Source organism: Branchiostoma floridae, chromosome 1 (genome assembly GCF_000003815.2).
Source record: "Branchiostoma floridae strain S238N-H82 chromosome 1, Bfl_VNyyK, whole genome shotgun sequence".
Classification (NCBI taxonomy): domain Eukaryota; kingdom Metazoa; phylum Chordata; class Leptocardii; order Amphioxiformes; family Branchiostomatidae; genus Branchiostoma; species Branchiostoma floridae.
In genome coordinates this window covers 10,863,260-10,884,058 of record NC_049979.1, presented here as the reverse complement: position 1 = coordinate 10,884,058, position 20,799 = coordinate 10,863,260, and the positions used below count along the sequence as shown (strand labels likewise).

Genomic DNA, 20,799 nt, shown 5'->3' with positions numbered 1-20,799 from the left:
CCATTACACATGCCAGGGGAAAACAAGTCCATGAAGTTAATTAAGTTAACGATGGTTCCAAATGGCAAGGATGGGGTTGACCAGGGTTGTCTCCAGCTTTACATGTTTGTTTTTTCTGTCCCACACATTGTTTGGGAACTCATGTTGTTAATTTATTTGTTACATCTGTCATTTTAAGCTTACGAAAATACATTTTATTAATGTCTTGTCATAAAGTTAAGATTGTTGGAATATACCTGTGACATATTTTGGCAGAAACTTGCATGACAGAAGACTGCTTTTGTTAGACTCCCCCATGTGCACAAATTGGTAAAATGTTTATAATACGAGTATCAGTCGAAATTTTACAAAAGAAGGACTCCTTTTTCTCTTGTGTTTTTGCTTGTTTCTAGGTAACCAAGAGTTCCAGAATCCTGGCTACCACAATCCCCCTGGCCAGCATGGTGGCTTTGGGAACCAGGGACATCCTCCCAACCAGGGTTACAACAATCAGTTCAACCAAGGACAGAACTACCAGGTAGGTCATGGATGCTATTTTGGTCTACATTGTTAATATTTCATACCCAATAAACCACCTTATATGGTAGCACACCTGGTTTGCATTGAACAGTGCAACTTACTACAAGCTGCAAATCTGGGCAGATATATTTGACCAACTCACACCATGAAGGATCCCCTCAAATGGGGACCTCCATTTAATGTCCTATCTGAAGGACAGCCCTAGCCAGAGCTAGGTGCTCATTAAAACCTGACAATTGGTGTGAAGTGCCTTCCCCAGGGGCTCAACATGGGGACCTGTTAGGGATTTGAACTCTCCAGGTTCTGATGAGTCAACAACCCTAACCACTATCAAATGACAGGAGAGAAGGTCTGTGAAGTCCACAGTTTGTGCAAGCACACTATAGGTCAACCCTGCTCATTTATATAAACATGTGTCAAGTCCTTCATCTTCAGCAACTTTGTCATACAATGTATGTCCAACTCTACCATTCACTGTTCATACCACATGTTCAGTGAATGAATCAGATTTTCCATGTCAGTGCAGATATTTTTCCCAGGCTGTCTTTACACTTTCAGTGTCCACAGGTTGGTTTGTAGCTCCTCACTGACCAAAATTTGAAATCATATTACTCGTTACATCAGTCATCAAAGCTATCTTTCACTTCAGACTCGGAGAAAGATATAACACTGTCTTGTTCAAATTGTCCTGAAAATAGCCCATGGTCAGTGGTGTGTGATTTTTTTGTTAGCCTTTGGGCTATGATTGTTATGTCCGTCCCGACATTGCAGTTCCTTTCAGTCTTATTCTCTGAAGCATCACTATGATGGCACCAAATGATAATGATGATTGATGTGCATATCCACCATTAGCTGACCAAACAAAACTGTTGATGTTTAGGTAGGCTAAAGTATTCCTTAACAGTTGAAAATTGATAGTGTCTTCCCGACGTACGCCAATCCACGGAACCCACACATTGGTATCCTTCAGCGGTTGATCAAGATGATTATATAATTAAAGTCCAGTAGCAGAGTTGACTGGCACCAAGCAAGTAATATTGAATGATTTGAAACCTTTGTTTATTCCTGAAATAGGCCTGCAGGCAGCTTTTTCATTGAGATAGAAACACCTTAAATGCCCCTTAGGCCACTCCCAGCCTTGCTTATGTGAAGTCAAGCATCTTAACCGTCTCCCTGGTACCTAACTCCCAAACCAATACAGACTGGGATGCCAAATGGCTACTTCAGAGTTATTGACAGAAGAAGGATGAAAAAGAACTCACCACTGACACCAGCAAAAACTGTACATTTTCCCTACTGGGGAAAATGTGAAAAATCAATAATCATAGCTGACCCTCAGTGTAATTGGAGTGAGTCTGTATGTCTGCATCTGATACATTCAAATGGTTGCACATCCAGAAGTGGCATCTTGTTGGCTTACATGATGGTTTGGTTGTTACACCAGAGGCCCTGGGTTTGAGTCCTCTGACATGTCAACAATGTTGTGCTCTTGGGAAATATGCTGTATGCAAATTTTCTCTCTCCACCCAGGTGTAAAAATGGGCACTTGACTTCAGTTGGGGAGGTGAATTGCAGAGTTATAGGGATTAGCTCCACCTTCCAGTAATGTGCCCTAAACTGAGTGGGAAACAATCCACCGTGCCTCCTGCATCAAAAAAGGCTATGGCACTTTCTTTACCTTTTCCATTCTGATGGTTGCTAAAACTTTGTTTGAGAACCTGTTGAAGTTGGAACAGGTGCCTGGAGTATTTAGTGAAGGATGTGCTGTAGTCATAGCTCATGGGTAATCAAATAGAGTTAGCACTGCATGCCTGACCTTTGATGTCTATCATACCTTTAGCTAGGAGAAGGCTTACTTTGTCCAGCAACGGTGTGTGTAGCTGCAGGGGAAATGTGTGATGTTGAAGATGGTGGTTTTCCCACGATTGAAAAGAGGCTAGGCTAATCATTAAGAGGGGTGCAACGGCCTAGGGGGTTCTTCTTGCATTCAGAAGGTTGAGGTGGACTGGGGTCAATCACTTGCTAAGTCATGCCAAAGGCTTGAAAATCCATACACAGATTTCTCTGCTTAGCATTCAGCACTTGGGTTCAGTGTAGGGGTTGAATCACACCCTTCTACCAGTGAATTAGTGTCCTACTGTAGTGGCCCAAGAGATACAGAAAGGGAGATAAGCACCGCCCCATATGCCAAAAGTTTAGGGAAGGATTTAATTAACAAGGCTGATCACCAGTCTGCCATTGTGTAGGTATCAATGGCTCAGGGTCAGAGGACTGATTTTGGGTCAGATCCTTTTCTGTGCAAGTGTTTTACTACCTCCTCAAAACCTTTAAATGTGAATTTCGCAACTGCACATTTATCTATTTCATGTGTTGCTTGTGCCCCAACTACGAAAATGTCTGGTCAACTAGAATAGGTAACCAAAGAACACAGATAACTGCTAAACAGATCAGAAGAATACAGTAGATACAGAAACAAAACAAAACAAAACAAAAACCAAACCCCTCAGCACCTTAAATAATTTGATACCTTGTGTGTGTGTATTTAAAGTGAGAAATGTACAACTGTGTCTTTGCTCCCATTCAAACCCCCATCATTCTGTTCCAGCCCTTACAACAAGACCAACAGTTTGGAGGTCAGGGTCAGTATGGACCCCCCATGGGAGGTCCCGGAGGCGGTAACATGGGCCCCCCTCCCCAGCAGCGCCAGCCCCCCTCCTACTCCCCAGGACCCCCCCAGCCAGGCCCAGGGGGGCCGGGACCACAGGGCAGCCCGGTGGTGATGGTGTATGGCATGGTCCCAAACAAGATGAACTGTGAGCGGCTCTTCAACCTGCTCTGTCTGTATGGGAACGTCATGAAGGTATGGTTACTGTGTACAATCTTAACTAATCTTGTATGTAGATTCAACAAGGAACGAAGCATGTTAATTCTGTAGAATCTCAACTAGTGTTAAAGTACATACTCATTAAGGTGCAGGGTACACTATGTTGACTATGGAGAACTTTATCTAGTTTTGAGGTTTTGTATAAGTGCAGCATCTTTCGAGTTGTAGTAGTCTGAACCTTGTCCCAAACATCTCCTTTATGCTAGTGTACAATTTCATCTGTGTTGTGAGTGTAATGTAATGGTAGGTGTGTGAACAGTGAAAACTATTTCCAGCTCTCCAAAAAGACAAGAATAATTTCTTATTCCAAGACAACTTTAAGATAAGTTTAGGGAGTTGAGTGAATGAAAAGTCAATGTTCCATCACAGATCAAGTTCATGAAGAGCAAGCCCGGGAGCGCCATGGTGCAGATGGGAGACCCCTCCGCCGTGGAGCGCTGCATCAACAACCTGTCCACCTGCGTGTTGTTTGGTCAGCAGCTGGCACTCAGGTGAGTCCACCTGCATATGTACCACCTGTTCAGTTGTCTATCATTGTCTTCAAACCTTTTGTTTTGGACAATGGGCATTGTTTTTGTTTCTTTTTGTTTAGTTCAAATGATTTTGATAGCCTTATTGGTACATTCATACCTCATTAAGCTAATTACAGGCAAGTATAAGGTACATTTTAAGACTTCTACTACTTATCTAAAAAATGGGTTCTAAAATGACTCCAATACATTAGGTTCAGCTTTTGGTAATGATAGATATGGAGGTTGAGATGGGTTTGTTTGAAATGTAATGGTAAAAATGTGTAAGAAAAGTTCCCTTTTCTCAGTGCTAGTCATGGATTTAAAGTGATGAAACATTTATACAACATGACTGAAAGAAGAATATTGTCTGTAGCTGTTTCACTGAGAAGTGAGACTCATACTGATGCCCAACACGGAAAAGCTGACAATGAAGGCATGGTCCACATAGTACACTCTAGGTGAAAGATATGACCATGACCTTATGGGTAGACTTGACTCAGCACATTAAATATTGATGGTGCATCTGGACCAGTTCTATGGGCTGTTGGCAACAACAAAGGATCAGTAATACACAGTCCTGTCTAACTCAGACAATCACAGCGCATTTAGTTCTGTAGATGGGTTGGTAAAGCCACTATGAATTGAGACGAATGCGTTAGAAGATGGGATCCAAGGGGCAGCTGTATTGCTGAGGAAATGGAAGGCTGGGTTCCTGTGAATAATGGATGACCCTCTGCTGGTGTAGTGGGCCATTAGGGATAAGAATGATGATTTATGATACCATCAGCCCCCATTGGAAGTAACCCATGCCTTAAACTGCTGATGTAGTGTGTAATGACTCTCTGGGATTGCACATTTTGCAATAGACCCTGACCTTTACCTCTAACCAAGCCCCCACCCTCACCCACCCCAACTTGCACCCCCAAGTTGCAGCGTAGGCAACAATTGGGAATGTTCAGTGGATAAAATCTCTGGAATTGTCAGAATTAGGCTCCAGCAGATACGAGGCATGTAAATCTCCTCAGCATGCAGAAAGCAGACAAAAAAATGCATAGAGAACGAGGTCCTCCTTCAGCAAAAAAGAAACTCAGTGAGACTCTGAGAGCTAAGGAAGACTACAAAATGCAAAACCTGGTGAAAGACAATAAAAAAGGACTGAATGCATTTCCCTGACTGCAGATGCAGAAACCAGTGAATGATGATAGTTATGAGCTACTAGTATCTAGCCAATTTGAAGCACATTTGAAAGTGCCAGTCCTTGACATATTTATTCCATGCAATGGCACCAAACCATAATCGTGTTAACAGCCCCTGGCAGGGGCAGGGACAGGTTTGGAGAAAATGTGGCAACAACTGTTGTAAAGAAATGACTGTATGTTCCTAAGGTATTTTCTACAGTACAGGAATAGTTTGTTTGTTGCTACATGCAAATGTCTAAACAACAGGACCAAGATCATTTTGCAAGACATTAAAATGCAAATCCTGGCATCACAAGCAACATGTCTGATTACGACAAGGTCTTCCAAGGATATTTGTTTTAAAGTACTGAGTTCCGAGTGGCAAGCCTTGTTTTGTTGTAAACTGTAGTAGATTAAAAATGAATGACAAGTGACAACTTTTGACCTCCCCTGTTTGAATTATACTGTTCACCAGTTTGTTATGGGTCACGGGAGAGAGAAAATGTCAGCAAATGCACACAAATAATGCCACACCCAGCACGATCTGAAGAAAATGTTGTTATCACAATTAGAGGGGTGGAAAGTTGACCCTGAAAACCCAGACGGTGGCATTTATTCACTTGGAAGGCCTTCTGAATGTGATATCAGAAGGCAGAGTTTATCCTTATCCGTAAGACATGCACTTTTACAAAGCAGTGGCATATGGTGTCAGACCTCTGCAAACATAAAACTACCATGGAAGAGCTTGTTCTGTCTTCTTCCTGAACACCGCCCACCCCATTGGTTTCAAACACAAACTAAAAACCACCTCAAACACTCCATTTTCTCCCTACTTCGAAACTGAAAGACATTTATTTACAGCATACTGCAGGCAATTGGCATCCTCAATTAGTTGCACAGTTGCCTCAGTCATGGAACCCCAAGTCTTAACAGTAACTTATTTGTGTCAATTAATCATAATCTATTTGTCCCATTTGTGGTTAGCTTTGTTGTACCTCCCATAGAAAGGAAAAATGGATTTTACTCAGTGCACGGACTTAAATGCTTGCTTGACACTTACCTTGGACACTGTCCCCAACAATAGTGGGTCGCTATAGGTCATAAAGTTCTTCTAGTTAAATACCTGTTTAATAACAGTCATTTGTCAAGCCATGTTGTCAGATGTCAGCTTGGAAGAATGCAGGGTTTCAACCACTACTGTGCACCCAAGGTCTCTTCCTGTGTGAGAAAGCCTTTTTTCATTAAAGATGTTTGTCAGGAAAAGCTAATTGCTTATAGTCCACAAAGGGGGCATGATTGTCTTGACCCTGAGGTCAAACTTTGCTTTGTGGCTTCAGGTCAGAAACCCCAATTGTTGTGAGAGAGCCCATCCCCTGCTTGTTGGGACATAGAAGGTCATGAAAATGTATTTTCCTAAGCTTAAAGGACGGATTCAGCAATGAAAAGCTGTAATGTGGCCTTCCAAACAATGAACGGGCACACAAAAATATCTAAAACTGCAGATACATGTAGCCCTGCAGTCATCCCTGATAACAATGTACAGAAATCCTCCTACCCTTGGCTTGAGCTGTCTCATGTATGTAAGCTGGGATTGTAAGGTTGTTGATCCTGCAGCATTTATGGATTCATGCTTGATCCTACAAAGGCTTGGGTCCAGAGCCAGGCAGGACATGCATTGTGTTCATTATTAGAATGGACTAAGTATGCTGATAGTGCACACACTGTTTTAATGTGGAATCAGAATGCTTGTCTGAACCTAATGTAAAGGTGTATTACAAATGTATTGGTCCCAACATCAACTCTCTTCTGAGTTTTCTTTTTTTCAATCAACCACGGCACAACTGACAATCAATCAACTTTGAAGAAGAAGAAGAACTTTATTGCGCGACAATTGTAACATGTACAATGTATGGCAATTTGTGTATACATGGGAGTTGAATTAAGTACTATTGCGAGAATCTAACAACTAATCTTATCTTATCATCAGGTGTTTAAAATACCAGAAAATTGCAAAAAACAGGGAGTCTCTGTTTTATATGCAGTATTTTTAATAGAACTATGTTATGGATTCTCCAAGATTGCCAAAATTGCTATTCCTCAGTTTTGTTCAGTGCAATCTTGTACATGCATATTCAATGTATAATATAAAAAAAAGTATAAGATTAAGATTGAGAATACATTGTGTTGTTTCCTTTTCTCCGTAGCTACTCCAGGCAGAAGTTTATTGATGAGAAGGGTCAGCCTTTCCTCCTGGAGGATGGAACGTCCTCCTATACAGACTTCACCAACTCCAAGAATAACAGGTGGGTGGTCATGTCTTCATGTCCCTTTCTTTACAGTAGTTCCTCATAAGTATTATTTAAAGGCCATCTGTGTTGGTATACTACAAATGGAAAAGGTTACACTTTTTTAGCACAAAGATTGGCAGCTTTTGATCAGACCAATCGTCTTCAGAATTTCTGACAGCAAATAGTTATTTTTGGCAAATAGTTTAACCTTTCCATCGATCCTGCTGAGATGAGGGCTTATTCTTTTGTTAGGATTATAACTGGTATTTGTATCTTTTGACATATCATAACAGAATTCAAATGTGACTTATTCTGCAGACTGGTTGCTAAATTCTAACGAGAAAAAGAATGATTCGGTTACGTCAAAAAGTGTCATTTGCTACATTCTATAACCTACCAACCACCCAAAACTATTATCATCTTCCTTAAATTGTGTGGATGATTTCTTGATACTAGTATTTCAATGTCAGTAGTTGCAGTTAAGTGTAAGATAAAGGGTGTACTCATTCAGGTATGAACATGTGCGTGTTATGATACAACTCTTGACGTCAGCAGGTTAGACTTGATGTCACCTTGTACAATGTAAACATGTGTTAATTGTAGTAAATATCTTTGTTTGTTTCATATCTACATTTTGTGTTCTTGTTGCAGGTTCTCAACTCCAGAAGCAGCTGCAAAAAATCATATCCTTTCAAAGACATATGCTTTTATTATTCTATCATGATTAGAAAACAGCTTATGCAGAAAAGCTGCAGGGTAAAATTTATGGGTGCTGCCGGAGAGGCATAGAGAGTGGTCATTTTCCCTGTACACTTTTTTATACTAATCATCTTTTTTGCTGTCCCTTTTCTTTAATCCTCCCACAGCAACCCCTAGTCAACACAAGTCTTTGCTAGCTGTACTTGCATTGTCTGTTCTGAAAATGTGGTATTGTCAAGTCGGATTAAGCAGGCCTCTGCCTGGAGTCAGCCAGCCTTCACCTTTTGTGTGTAAAGTCTTCTCTCTGTCAGGTAGCCTTGGGGAAGGGTTGTACCACAGCAGACATTAGTGTGACATCTCCACCCATGCTGCTGGTTTTGCCCAGCCTTATGTTGTTCAGTTTTCTTGGCAAACCCATGGCTCACCTCTTGGCGTGATTTGATCTAATTTTCTAATTTTAACCTTTTGTCATATTTGACATGCCATCTCTGTCTGTCAAGATGACAGAATGGCCATTATTTTTGTCCATCATCAACAAGATTCAATCAAACCCTTATGTCATCAACAAGCTTCAATCAGAACACTGCATCGTTAGCAAGAAAATTTCGTCTTTATAGACCCACAAATCAGATAAATCCACTAGAAAGACAGATTTCAATGTCTCCAAGTTGACATCAAAACGCCATTACTGGCTGCTCCCCAGAAATTGATTTTTTCTGAGGCCACCAGGAATAGGGTGATATGAGTCACCATGGCCCATTTGTGGAGATGGATTCCCACCTGGGCTGAGATTGCTGTTGACCAAGCCTGGTTGCCAGACTGTTTCCAAGTCCACACAGGCCAGCTTCTTAGCTCCCCAGCCAACGTGTCCCCAAGGACAATTCACTACAGCCAGCCTAGTTACTTAGATCATGAGAGAACAAATGAAAGGGGGTGAGAGCTTGTTAGAATCTGCTTCTCTGCATGTTGGCCCAAGAGCTGAGGAGCTGACCTATGTAGGCCCTGGAAACAGTCCAGGCTACTGCTATCTGTGTTGTGTGTGCAGCATGGAATAGCTGGAAATGTCCACCCAAATGTCCAGTGGTACATAGCTGGCATCTCCAACATTGATTAACAGTGATACCTCTGGTGCCACACAGGAACTTATTAACATGCCTAGGGCAGAATTCCAGCAATGCTACTGATATTATCTTTGTAGAAATACCCCCATTTGTTTATAATCCCATGCACTATTTACTAACTTACACTGTTGACAGTATTGCATTTTTTTTCTTAAATTCATTTGTAATAGCCCAGTGTGATATGTAAAAAGTCTTGTGATTTCTGTTGCTGAGATTAATAGTATAGTAATGTGGTTTTCATGTAAGGCTCAAGCTTTGTTGTTGGCCCAGGGGATAAGAAGAGTTTGACCTAGTCAGGAAATGAACACTTGTACATGTATATACATGATAGTCCCTTTGGCCCCTTTAAATACTGTTATGACACACATGTTCAAGGAAGCTGCAAGCTGCTAGTGAAGTATCTACAATAGACAACATCAACTTCAGGATGTCATTTTTTTCCTCCCCAAATGATGTTTATTTTTGCCAATAAGGTTAGGTTTTTGGTTCTGAATTTTTGGTGACCTACATAGTTCCAGTCCCCAGGTGGTCCTCTAGGTTACAGGAATGTTGGAACTGAAGATGATAGTGCATGACTGTGGATACAGACAACATTTCTGTGAAACAGGATCAGTTGGAATGCCAGGGAACTGCAGGAATAGTCCTAGATAACTGGCATAGTTCACATGTATCTGCAATTACTTGTGCTTAAAATTTGCAACCTAGCAAAATCAGGAGTATGTGGGGTCCCATATTTAACACATTAGAAGACAGGGCATACAGGCAAATTTCAACATTTTACAGTTACAATACATCCCTGTCTTCCCAACTTGTCTTTGATAAATCACCCCTTTAATCCATCCATTGTGTGTACTAGAAGGAAAGACATCTTGGCTCACAACTGGAACTTCACATAGTAGATGAACAGACATGTCTGACATTGATGAATGTGGTTTTTGTCCACCCATTTAGTCCATTCATCATGCATTTATCAGGAGAAAACCTTTTTGTCTCACACTTCTTGTTTGAGATGACAAGTCTTTCCATTACTGTTTCCCTTACTCTTCGTTCTTATATTCAGTAAGCTGTGAAAAATATGATACACACAGAGGCAGAACTAAAGCCATCTGGCAAGAAGCTGAGTTTGCATGGTGGTTCCAGTTAGTTTGTCCCAGGGGAGAAGTTCCATGCAGATTATAAAGAGTGATAAGCAGTGTATGTTATTGGAGCTGACAGGACTGCCCCTGTGCAGCAGGTAAGGCCCAGTATTGGGTCAGCAGGTGGCAGCTGGGAGCTGTGACAAATTGGGAAGATTGCAGCATCAAACCTGACCTGACCAGCAGCCCTCCGCCAGTCTCCAGAGGCCCCACCTTTCAGTTCACAGGAATGTTGACATTTTCCGCTGGCAGAAATATGGTTGGAGGGCTAACACACTGATGAAGAGGTCATTCCCAAGCCCAGAAATTTGACACAGGTCAGGTTTGGCCCCAAGCCTTTGATGTGTTTGTCTTTGTGGTTGGTAACATCTCCATGGACACGGTTGAGAACACGTGAAGCAAATTTCTTCCAAATCAGCCTACAGCCAAAATCATGGCCCTATCCAGAACTAAAGACACAGAGGAAACAGAGATTGTTGCCTTGTATTGTAACTGTTCGCTTGCCCTCCTCTTTTAGTCTTTTTTTTGGGGGGGTCACAGGGGTTGTCTTGTAACAAGTCCAATGGTAGGCTTGTCCCTGCTTTGGCAGGGTTGCGCTCTTTGGCTAATAACCAGACTGCAGGGAATTTTGCTGGGGTTATGATTAATTTTGCCCACAAACACCACAGACAGGCCCCAGGATTCTGCTGGTTACCAGGTTCCACAGGGGGGTGGCCTCCAAACCTTCAGCCATGTTGTGTTTGTGTTGGACACACATACTCAGGCAGACATGTAGTTACCATCTGTAGTACTGTGCAGTGTGATTTGTGGCCCATGTTTCATGTTTGTTATTGCAGCGCAGTAGAACATGTATGTTCCTTAACCCCACATGCACGTATCCAACAGCCATCAAAAGTGCTACACTTCTTCAACGCCCCTCCCGACGCTACAGAGGAGTCTCTGAGACAGGTACGTCTGGTCTGGGTCCACATCAGTCACCAGTAGGTACAGCAGAAAACAGTCAAGAAGTCGTGACATTGTATTATTTTTGAAGCCCCAGTGGTATGTAGGTCAGCAAGTTGGGGCTGAAGACTAGTTTGGGGTGGCCAGTATTTAATCAGAATTTTCTGCCTCGCCAGAGTTTGTTCCTAAGTAAGGACCCATACAGTGTCTGGGGGGCAACTTGCTCTTGGCCCCAATTACAAGCGCATGTCTTTGGTATCAGCAACAAACAAATGAAGTTGTGACATCAATATTGTTTTTGATGCCCTGGTCATGGCCCCGTGTGACCCAGAGAATGGGTGTACATGTAGGTCAAGACTAAAGTTGAGGTTATGGTTGGGGACAGCATCTGGTTCAGCTGGGGCAGTAGTAAATCAGAATTTTCCAATGGTGCCACCAGAGACGGTTCCTAAGGGTCCTCACAATGTGTACAACTTGCGGTTAGCGCTAGCCAATGTCTGTTGTGAACATGCAGAGAATTATATGATCTGTTTTTGACCTTAAGCAAAATAGTATTTAAAGCGACCAATGATGTTACAACACAATGTATCTCTTTTTAGGAAGTGGGAATGAGATGTAATCACTGTAATCTTATTTTGATTTGATATGTATGTGCCTTTTTTTTCACTCTCAACAAAACTCAATTTTCCTTCTATTTTCAGCTAACATTTAGTGATGCAGGAGTGCCTCCCCCAACTGCTATAAAGATGTTCCAGTCAAGAAGTAAGTTAAATGGGCTTGCACATCGTTGTTTCCATTTTGTGTGCCGTTTGTGTTGGTGGGTGTGAAGGAGAAATGAACTTAGATAGAGATGATGTAATCCCTATTCGACTTTTTCGTGTGTCCTCTGCTAGAAAAAGCCTGGTATCCAATCCTGTTACAGCCACTGAGCCTCTTCGTCAAAAGTGTGAGAGGATGAAGAGACTTAGCAGCTAGTATACATGTATGTTACATGTTTGGATACCAGGCTGTATATACCCTTCCCTCTCGTAAACCTGAAGTACAAATTATGCACTAACATGCGCATGTCTATTAGATCATGTTTTACAATATGGTCATCACTGTTGCTGTTTCAGCATTTCGATACCAGTGTTTCAATAACAATGTTTGACGGCTGTTCTTATCCAAACCATAAGACATCATAAATAGATTCTGCATTACATTTTTGGTATAGATATGATTCTATCTTGGACAGAAAGGGAGTACATTATCTCTGCATACTTTCATTTTCTCTGTGGTTTTGTTGCTGGTTTGACCTGGAAATGATCAGAAGTAGCCCTGTTAATTTCTATGAAGGGACAAAGGCCCCTGTTCATAATACTTATGTTTTCCATTCTTTGAGGAATGCCATTCAATGCTGGTTGCGAGAGACCCAGACCAGGTCAGAGAAAAACCACGCATGGTCGTTAAACGATCACTCAAAAACACACTCTGACCCTGCATGACATCACCAACCAACAACCAAAACATCCAACCAACATGCTTTCGCAACATCTATCATTGGTCTTTCCTATCACTGTTTTTATATATACACAGGACCTCTCAAAATCCTTCAATACTGCTACAAGGACTTGTGGTGTAGATCACAGCTGTCTCCAGGACCAGTTTCCTCTGAGTGTCTCAAATATCTGAAGTTCATGAGATGAAATTCATGCAAATGTATTTTCCAACAGTTAGATCAGAATGACAGATTGAACAACGAAAATTACCAAGTAACATGGACTTCCAAACAATGAGTATTTTGGAAAATGTTAAGCTCGTGGATGACCCTTTGGCAAACTGTTGGAAACCATACTTGTATGTACAGCTGTACAAATACTAAATTTTCATCTAGTCTCTGACTTGCATATTTTGTAAAAGGAACACCCCGGTCTCCTTTTTGGGATGGACCGCTAGAAAAGGAAGCTTGATTTCAGTTAAAACTTCCTGTGTAATATTTCCTCAAAATTGAAAACCAAGAGCCTTCCTCTTTCTCATTAGTCTCTACCAGACCACTAGCTTGACTGGAAGAAGAAGTACACTTTAGTTTGTAATTGGTCAGAGGAGTAATGAGGCTCAATACTCTAGCCAATTCTATACTGTATTTCTTTATTCAGCCAACCCTGTAGGTCCAGTGAAGACTAATGATAAATTCCTATACATGGAACATGTAAAACAGCAACAATAACACATTCATTAACTAATTAATGCTTAACACTGTCGTTTAAAAGTACTCATCACTTTGAATGTGAATCTCTATTCTTGTTATATTAGATAACTCCTTCAACATCATGCTTACTATTTGAACATTTCATATTTTCCCTTCTGTCTTGCATTGCTAATATTGTTAAACTGAAAGTGATGGTTGTCAAGGTTAGACAATTTGGGTGGTTTATATATACATTGTACTACATGTATGTAACGGCTTTCTTTAGTTAGAAAAACAAAATTTATTTGATGGTAGTCAGTCTCTCTTTCACTTACCATATTACATACGAGGGCAGTTCAATGGAGATTCTCCTGATCCACTTCCATCTTTTTTATGAAGGCGAAAACTTCATGTGTATGATAATACACATTTGTATAGGTAAATGCATTTAATTGCATGTCAGAGAGGAATTTTTGGAGTTAAAACCAACAGTAGAATAATCAGAGATATGATACTTGGAGATATACATGTACATTGTATACATATATCTTCATTGAGTTCATACATGTGGAATTTCTATTTCCAACAGTAATAGAGGACTCCCAACACACAACAAAAACTGTTTTCGTCGTAGGTGGTAAAAAATCGTTTCTGTTAAAATTTGAACTGTTCAAAGTCAAAGTCCGTAGTTTGAGTGTGTTCAATGTTGTCAGAAATGAGTTACCACACCCCGTGAGGCAAGCAGTTTTTGTGGTCCATGTAAGTGTAAGCTGCTCTATTGGAAGTGATTCAGGAGAAACCTGTGCCCTGGTACTCCCAGCATTGTGAAGACATAAAACATACAACCCCAGTAACCTTGCCCTTCTCTGTGCTGTTGTGTTCTCAGCGGAGAGAAGCTCCTCCGGACTGCTGGAGTGGGACAAGCAGAGCGATGCCCTGGAGGCGCTGGTCATATGTAACCACAGTCAGATGGCCAGCCCAAGTAAGTACAGACAGCCTGACTACCTGTTAAGCTCCCCATGGAAAGTGACTGTGTAGCACGGCCTCAGGGTAAGGCAGGGCGCAGTTAGAGATGATGGTCATATGTAAAATAGAGTCAGTTGGCCAGCCCATGTAAGTACAAATATCAAATGACCACTGGTCAGGCCCCGACAGCAAGAGATTTTGTCACACAGCCTCAGGGTAAGGCAGGGCTGTTAGACACGATTGTCTTATGTAACCACAGTCAGATGGCCAGCCATGTAAGTACAGACAGGGTAGCCTGACTAACTCAAGCTTCTACATATAGCAACCAGTTAACTTCCGACGGATGGTGGTCTTGTGTAAACATAGTCAGATGGCCAGCCCAAGAAAGTACAGGCAGGGCAGTTGGAGATGTGATATGTCATTCCGTGTGATATAGCCAATTGCCACCATCCAGGCTGGTGTGTTCAAACGGCAAAGCAGCAGATGTGCCCGCCAATTTATTTAGATTTAGACTAAATCTACACATCAATCAAATTCCATGAACCTAAAGGGCAGAGGCTTGAAACATGCTTGAGCATGGTGATGCATTAGTCCTTTCAGTTGGGGACTAAAAGCTGGGAGCCCCTGTGTATTGCAGAGCTTCAGGTGTAAGCCTGTGGTATGCCTCGGGCGTCCAACCTCTCCACATTTAAGTATGTTTGGTCTTGCTTTAAGGCACTCCAAAAGGAGGTGTTACTAGCATGCTGTATGTCAGGCCCAAGTCAATACCTTAAGACTGGGGATGGTGTTAACAGATGTCTAACACAAGATTCAGTGTTGATGATGAACAAAACCCACGCACTCACCGGGTTTATCCTGTCTGTTGCGAGTTGTTTTGACTCCAGGGAAGGCTCTTGTCTGAGAGAGTAAAGGTCATGGATATTTCAGCTCAAGAATAGCTCGCAGTAAACGCCTCTTTTGTGTGTTGTGAAATTTGCTATGAAATTTTCTTGAAATCTTGTGTCATGTCTATGATGATATCTTCTATCAGCTTAGCACATTTTTAGGTCAATGAACCTGCCCAGAGAGTCTGACCATAATGACAGTTAACCTATAGCTTGCCCTTCTTTTGTGTATGCAAGGCCACATATATATCTATCCAATGTCAGAAGGGTCAGCATTGCAGAAACAAATAACTAACACAGGTTTCCTTATCTTGGATGAATGCCCGCAGCTACATTATCTTGTTGTATCTACATTGTATAGGTTAAAAAAGAGGTTGAATCCATAACCTTAATGTGTGTTGTATATGTCAACAAAGAGTCTTTAAACGAATCAGTTGTGCAGAAGTAATACTTGGCAGTCGCACAGCTGTGATGACATCAGAAAACAATGTGCCCTTGATCTGTGTACCTATTATTTCTGTTCCTGAGACATGTTTGGATGTACCAAGTACATGAACATGTAAAATATATCTTCTCTGGGCTGATACTTGTTTGAAAACACTGCAAATGCTGTTAGAATTATCAAAAGTGTGCAGTAATCTGTTGTGCAATTAATTAACTGGCTTCTACTGCACATGTACATACTTAAAAGAGAGCAGTTATTTAAGATGAGTTTCCATCAGGAACCACAAGTGAAAGAGATGAGAATGCGAAGATAACGCTCATGATTTTATTTCCCCTGTGTGTTTCAGAGGGCCGGTACCCCTTCACCCTAAAGCTTTGTTTCTCTGCGGCCATCCACGCTGTGTGAGGGACACACCACTGCCCACCACCCCGGGGACTGTTCCACTCAACATTTATGTAGATGGATGAAGCATCATATAAACTACCTGCCGGTGTACTGAGGGTTAAACTAAGGGTTAAACTAAGCGACGGTGTTCAGTTGTATGCGAGAGGGTGGAGCCCAGTGTATGCACCATCTCTACAGTGTATGGTCATGTATTGGTTGGTTCTGTTTGGGCAAGTCCACTCTCTCAGCTTTATCATGTTGATGTTTCCGTACTACCTTTTAGCATTAGACCCAGTGTCTGATTTTCATGTGCTCTGAGATGTCCAAACAATGTAGCAATAGTTGCCTGTTGTGAAGTAGTAGGGAGGTTTTTGTTGTACCACCAGTGGTAGCACCCAACACAGTAGTCAGTCTGACCAGAACAGTGCCATTCTTTTTTAACATACGGGTGGTTCCTTACATTCACTGTCTTGCAGGAGGAATCAAGATTTCAAAAGAAAGCCATGAATTTTTTTATTGATCCAGACAGAGTAGGCAATGTACTAACCGCAACTTTGGTACCATGCCATGGTGATTTTTACGGTATGAGTTTCTTACGACGTTTGATACTGGAAGTTGTATTTAGCATGAGAAGTCAGAGCACCATTTCCCAGTCTCGACTAATATCAGCATTACTGTGTTGTCACAGAAAGAAAAAGTGATCATGTTGGGTAGTTAGCTAGCACTTGTGCTGGACTGTATAGTACAACATGGTTCTGTAATAAGATGTAACCTCCCAACACTCAGTATTCTTGGTACTTTTTGTGTTGTCACCACCCTTGGTTTGCTTGTGCTGTATGCTGTAATCCTACGTGTATTTATTTTTTGTGTTACTGTGTACATTTGTCAAAGAATGATAGTCACTGTAAGTTGCAGCAAGAAATGACTAGTACATATAGATAAATAGAGGTATTTGCTTTGTTTTGTTTTGTGTTATGAGTTTTGGATTGTTTAAGTTGATATTTGAGGCTATAGAAACAAGTAGACACCAGTTTTGCAAATTTTTGTTTGTTTCAGTGTTCTTTTTTGAATGTTGTACTCTATTTTTGTATTACCAAATTACATGGCAGATGCAGCATTGATTCTGTTGAGAGCAGTTTATACGTTGCTGTGTAACAAATTGTATGTATCCTAACTCAAGTCGACACAAGTCTACTATACCCTACCGACATGCTATAACCAGGGAATTAAAGATGATATTTACGTAATGACTGGACCTCACAATGTTATTACTGTATGTTAACAATAACATTGGATTTAGAGTGTCTTCACTGTTCACAATTTGTAACAATAAACTTTCTCTTATTCTGATCGCTGTTGTATTTTTTTGTGTGTGTCTGTCTATCCTGCTTGCTGCCTTAGGCCACACCAATTTAATTTCTTCGTTCACGGATTCGCTCGCTCCTATTTTTTGGAAAAAAAATAAAACTAAAAATTACCACTCAGCAAATTTTCACCATTAATGAAGCCATTCACCAACTTTCTGGTGTAGCAAATTGGCCTTTATATTATAAGCTCCTTAAAGTGTGGGTACAGGTGCTGTTACTGTACAATAATAGTGTTTTTGTACTTTTTTCAAGCTGAAAACTTTTTTTCTTTATGTTTTGGATTAGTCGTTACCTTTACCCCAACCATTTTACAATTTTTATTTCGCCCTCTCGCTCCATATTTTTTATGAAAAAAATCCGTGAACCAAGAAATTAAATTGGTGTGGCCTTAGGCCATAATGATTTGATAAAATGGATGACTTTTGTGCGTGCATCAAGTTTTGTTTCCAAAATAAAAAGTTTTCAGCCATACTGTAAATGGTACAAAGTAGCTGCAGAATAAGCAAATATGCTGTATATTGCAAAAAAAATGTCAACTCACTTCCAAGGTCAAAGAAGATGTGAAAAAAAAATGAAGATTCTATTACCAATTTTTTTTTTCATGTCTCATCAGTTTTGGGTTCCCAGAGGATGCCATCCATTATGAAATTAACATGGCCTTATCTCCAAGCAGATCTTTGGGGCAAAATCGTGACCAAGATACAATCACAAAGGTCTGCTTGCAGGTTAGTTGCTCATATAGAATTGCCTTAAGGTAAGAGTCACCTAGTACTAGTGCCTTTTGACTTCCACAGGATAGCAAACTTAATACGTTTTCATGTCATATGTATACATGTATGTGCCTTCCTCACTGATCCAAAGATTTTCATTTCCAATGACTTAACTTTGGTTCTAGTTAGAGTTGACTACTTTTCTGTCATGTTCCAAATATCCATCTGCTTATATTTACATTTGTACACATTATGATACAGTACCACGCAACAATCTTAATGCACATGGAATATTAAAAAGTAGAAAAACGTACACCCCCCCCCCCTTCCCATTGTCCAGGAAGCAGCTCGTTGCTGTTTTTTGTTGTTGTTTTGTTTTTTTCTAAATTTCTGCATCTTGAATTTATAATTCTTTGCGATATTTTTAGAACGTACATAAACTGCCGCCTTGTACAGTGTGGTCAGGGAATGGCGGCGGCGCCCTGCGAACTCTGCCTGCCCTTGGTGCTGGCCTGGGTCTTTGGGGCACCTTCATCATCATCCTGGGGCATCACCTGGCCCTTAAACTGGGGCTGCCCTTTCTTCCAGCGGCGCAGTTCAACTGCAAGGGAACGATGTGTAGACATCAGTGAAACATAATAGCATGTCCAGACCCGAAGATATAACAACAGGAGGTTCTTCTGTAAAACCAAGGAAAGCTACTAACGTTAGAAGGTTCAAAATCGTCCTTGACCTTCGTCCACCTAAAGATGGACTCTCACTGCACTTGGGGCACCTGTGTGGCACGGCGGGGTTCATTTACTGCTGCACTATTTTGTTCTTCGGATTTTTAATCATCTAAATATTGTGTAATACGTAAAAGTATGACTAAGAAGACATCAAAATGCGGAAGAAAATTTGTTGCTTATCTCTGACATTCGCTGTGTCATCTACGAACCCCACAGTGCCGCACCGGTGCCCCAAGTGCAGCGAGAGTCCACCTAAAGAGCTACTCACAATCACAGTCAATCCAGAAACACAGACCAGCTAGTTTTTCACGGAAAAAACACAAGCAATTGAGTTTGTGCGCAAAGATGAAAGATGTTGGAAATTTCAGATTCAGCTTTATTGGTCCTCGACATGGCAATTATACATGCCACATGAAATGCGCCGAGAAATTACATTCCATAAAATCCTTGTTATTTACAATCCACAAACATACATAATCACATTTTGTTAAAAAGACCTACACTGGCTTACATATAGCAGTGGCGGAGAGATAAGTGGGCATAACTATCAGCAAACAATAACGTCCGTAGTATTTACAAGAATATATTCTGTACAGACGCAGTACTAGTGATCTATCGCCACAGAGCCGCCATCTTGATAGAGCAATTTTATTGCTCTAGGAACAAAGGAGAGTTCATGTCTCTTGGTCGTACTCTTTGTCAGTGCCCGGTAGCGACCTTCGCGACGGAGGCTATAGCAATTGTAACCCGAATCGGATGAATCAAATCATTGAGCCTTACATCTGCTCGAAGATTACGTCGAGAAGATGTAAGATTAAGTGACTCCACTGGAGGAAGTATGCAGAGGGGTTTTTTTTTCCACAAGGCTATGCCGACGACAGTGCGTTAGTAGCCATTCGTTCAACATCATGTGACATGCCCAGGCTACGCACGCTAACATGAAAAACAATACCAAGCCAAATGAACTCAGATGTCAACTCATCAGTAACGCATCAAAAGCGTCTTCGTGCGACCAACATCAGAATAGCAGTTTATCAGGAACAGTAACTGTTGTAATAACAAGGGGTTTTAAGTAAGCGTAATGCACGTTCGGGTATATAGAATTTAGTTCTAGTAGATAGCCTCTGCATGTTGCAGAGCCGACCTTATCTTTTTCCCCAACTACGCAAAGTTTCCATACAACGTTAGCTACCGGGTTCTTATAAATGGCCAATCGTTAATAACATTATGAAGAAGATTCTTTAAATGCACTTTTGAATGGACTTTGGAACGTTTAAACTGTACGACGCCAGTCTTGGCCAAGGAATGAGTCCATCGTTTTTATGACATCGCCTGTCGTCGAAAATTTGGGTAAATCCAATGTTAGAAATTGCAGGATACGCCCAAAAGTAGTTACTCAAGTCAAGCAACTGGATATGGTTTTGGTCAGACGTTTCAACTACTATCCAGTAGTTTTCGTCAGTTGAAACGTCTGACCGTTTCCAAAACTATATCCAGTTGCTTGAGTAACTACTTTTTGGCGTATCTTATCACCTGGATGTCTAACCTACATCGACGTATGCAGGTAAGATATTTTTCTTCACTATGAATTCTGCAGCCTTAGGTGAATGCTCAAGCCATGATCTACAGACATGTGACCCTTGGAAACTCACTGGCCATCCTGACCATCTGCGCTCCCCAAGCGACGCTCCAGAAGTAGCCGACCAGCATGAAGGTGATGGTGATCATCTGGGACAGCGCCACCACCACGTTCAGGTACAGGGCGTGCCCCAGGTCCTCGTCCTTCTGGTTCGGCCCGGCGTTCGGGTCCCTGACTCCCCACTTACACAGCAGGGAGAACCCGGACAGTAACGTGCCTTCAGCGGGTAC

At 41.4% G+C, this 20,799-nt stretch overlaps 2 protein-coding genes across 5 annotated transcripts in view; one reads left to right on the top strand and one right to left on the bottom strand.

Annotated features, from left to right (window-relative positions):
• Nucleotides 1-17,475, top strand: part of LOC118429467 (heterogeneous nuclear ribonucleoprotein L-like) — a 38,345-nt gene extending 20,870 nt beyond the window's left edge. For 2 of the 3 annotated variants that reach the window (XM_035839965.1, XM_035839956.1), the window contains 10 exons: nt 393-517; nt 3,125-3,379; nt 3,773-3,894; nt 7,298-7,396; nt 8,033-8,064; nt 11,212-11,285; nt 11,981-12,041; nt 12,661-12,699; nt 14,333-14,428; nt 16,088-17,475. In XM_035839965.1, the coding sequence (XP_035695858.1) occupies nt 393-517; nt 3,125-3,379; nt 3,773-3,894; nt 7,298-7,396; nt 8,033-8,064; nt 11,212-11,285; nt 11,981-12,041; nt 12,661-12,699; nt 14,333-14,428; nt 16,088-16,146 (962 nt within the window). In that variant the 3' untranslated portion in view covers nt 16,147-17,475. The remainder of the gene's footprint in view (nt 1-392; nt 518-3,124; nt 3,380-3,772; nt 3,895-7,297; nt 7,397-8,032; nt 8,065-11,211; nt 11,286-11,980; nt 12,042-12,660; nt 12,700-14,332; nt 14,429-16,087) is intronic. The other variant, XM_035839973.1, reaches the window with a different exon arrangement.
• Nucleotides 17,476-18,549: 1,074 nt separating this feature from the next.
• The window catches only part of LOC118425755 (protein stum-like), a 7,013-nt gene continuing 4,763 nt past the window's right edge, over nt 18,550-20,799 (bottom strand). For both annotated transcript variants that reach the window (XM_035835230.1, XM_035836032.1), the window contains exons 3-4: nt 20,583-20,786; nt 18,550-18,803 (exon numbers count right to left, since the gene is read on the bottom strand). In XM_035835230.1, coding sequence (XP_035691123.1) covers nt 18,664-18,803; nt 20,583-20,786 — 344 coding nt within the window. In that variant the 3' untranslated portion in view covers nt 18,550-18,663. The remainder of the gene's footprint in view (nt 18,804-20,582; nt 20,787-20,799) is intronic.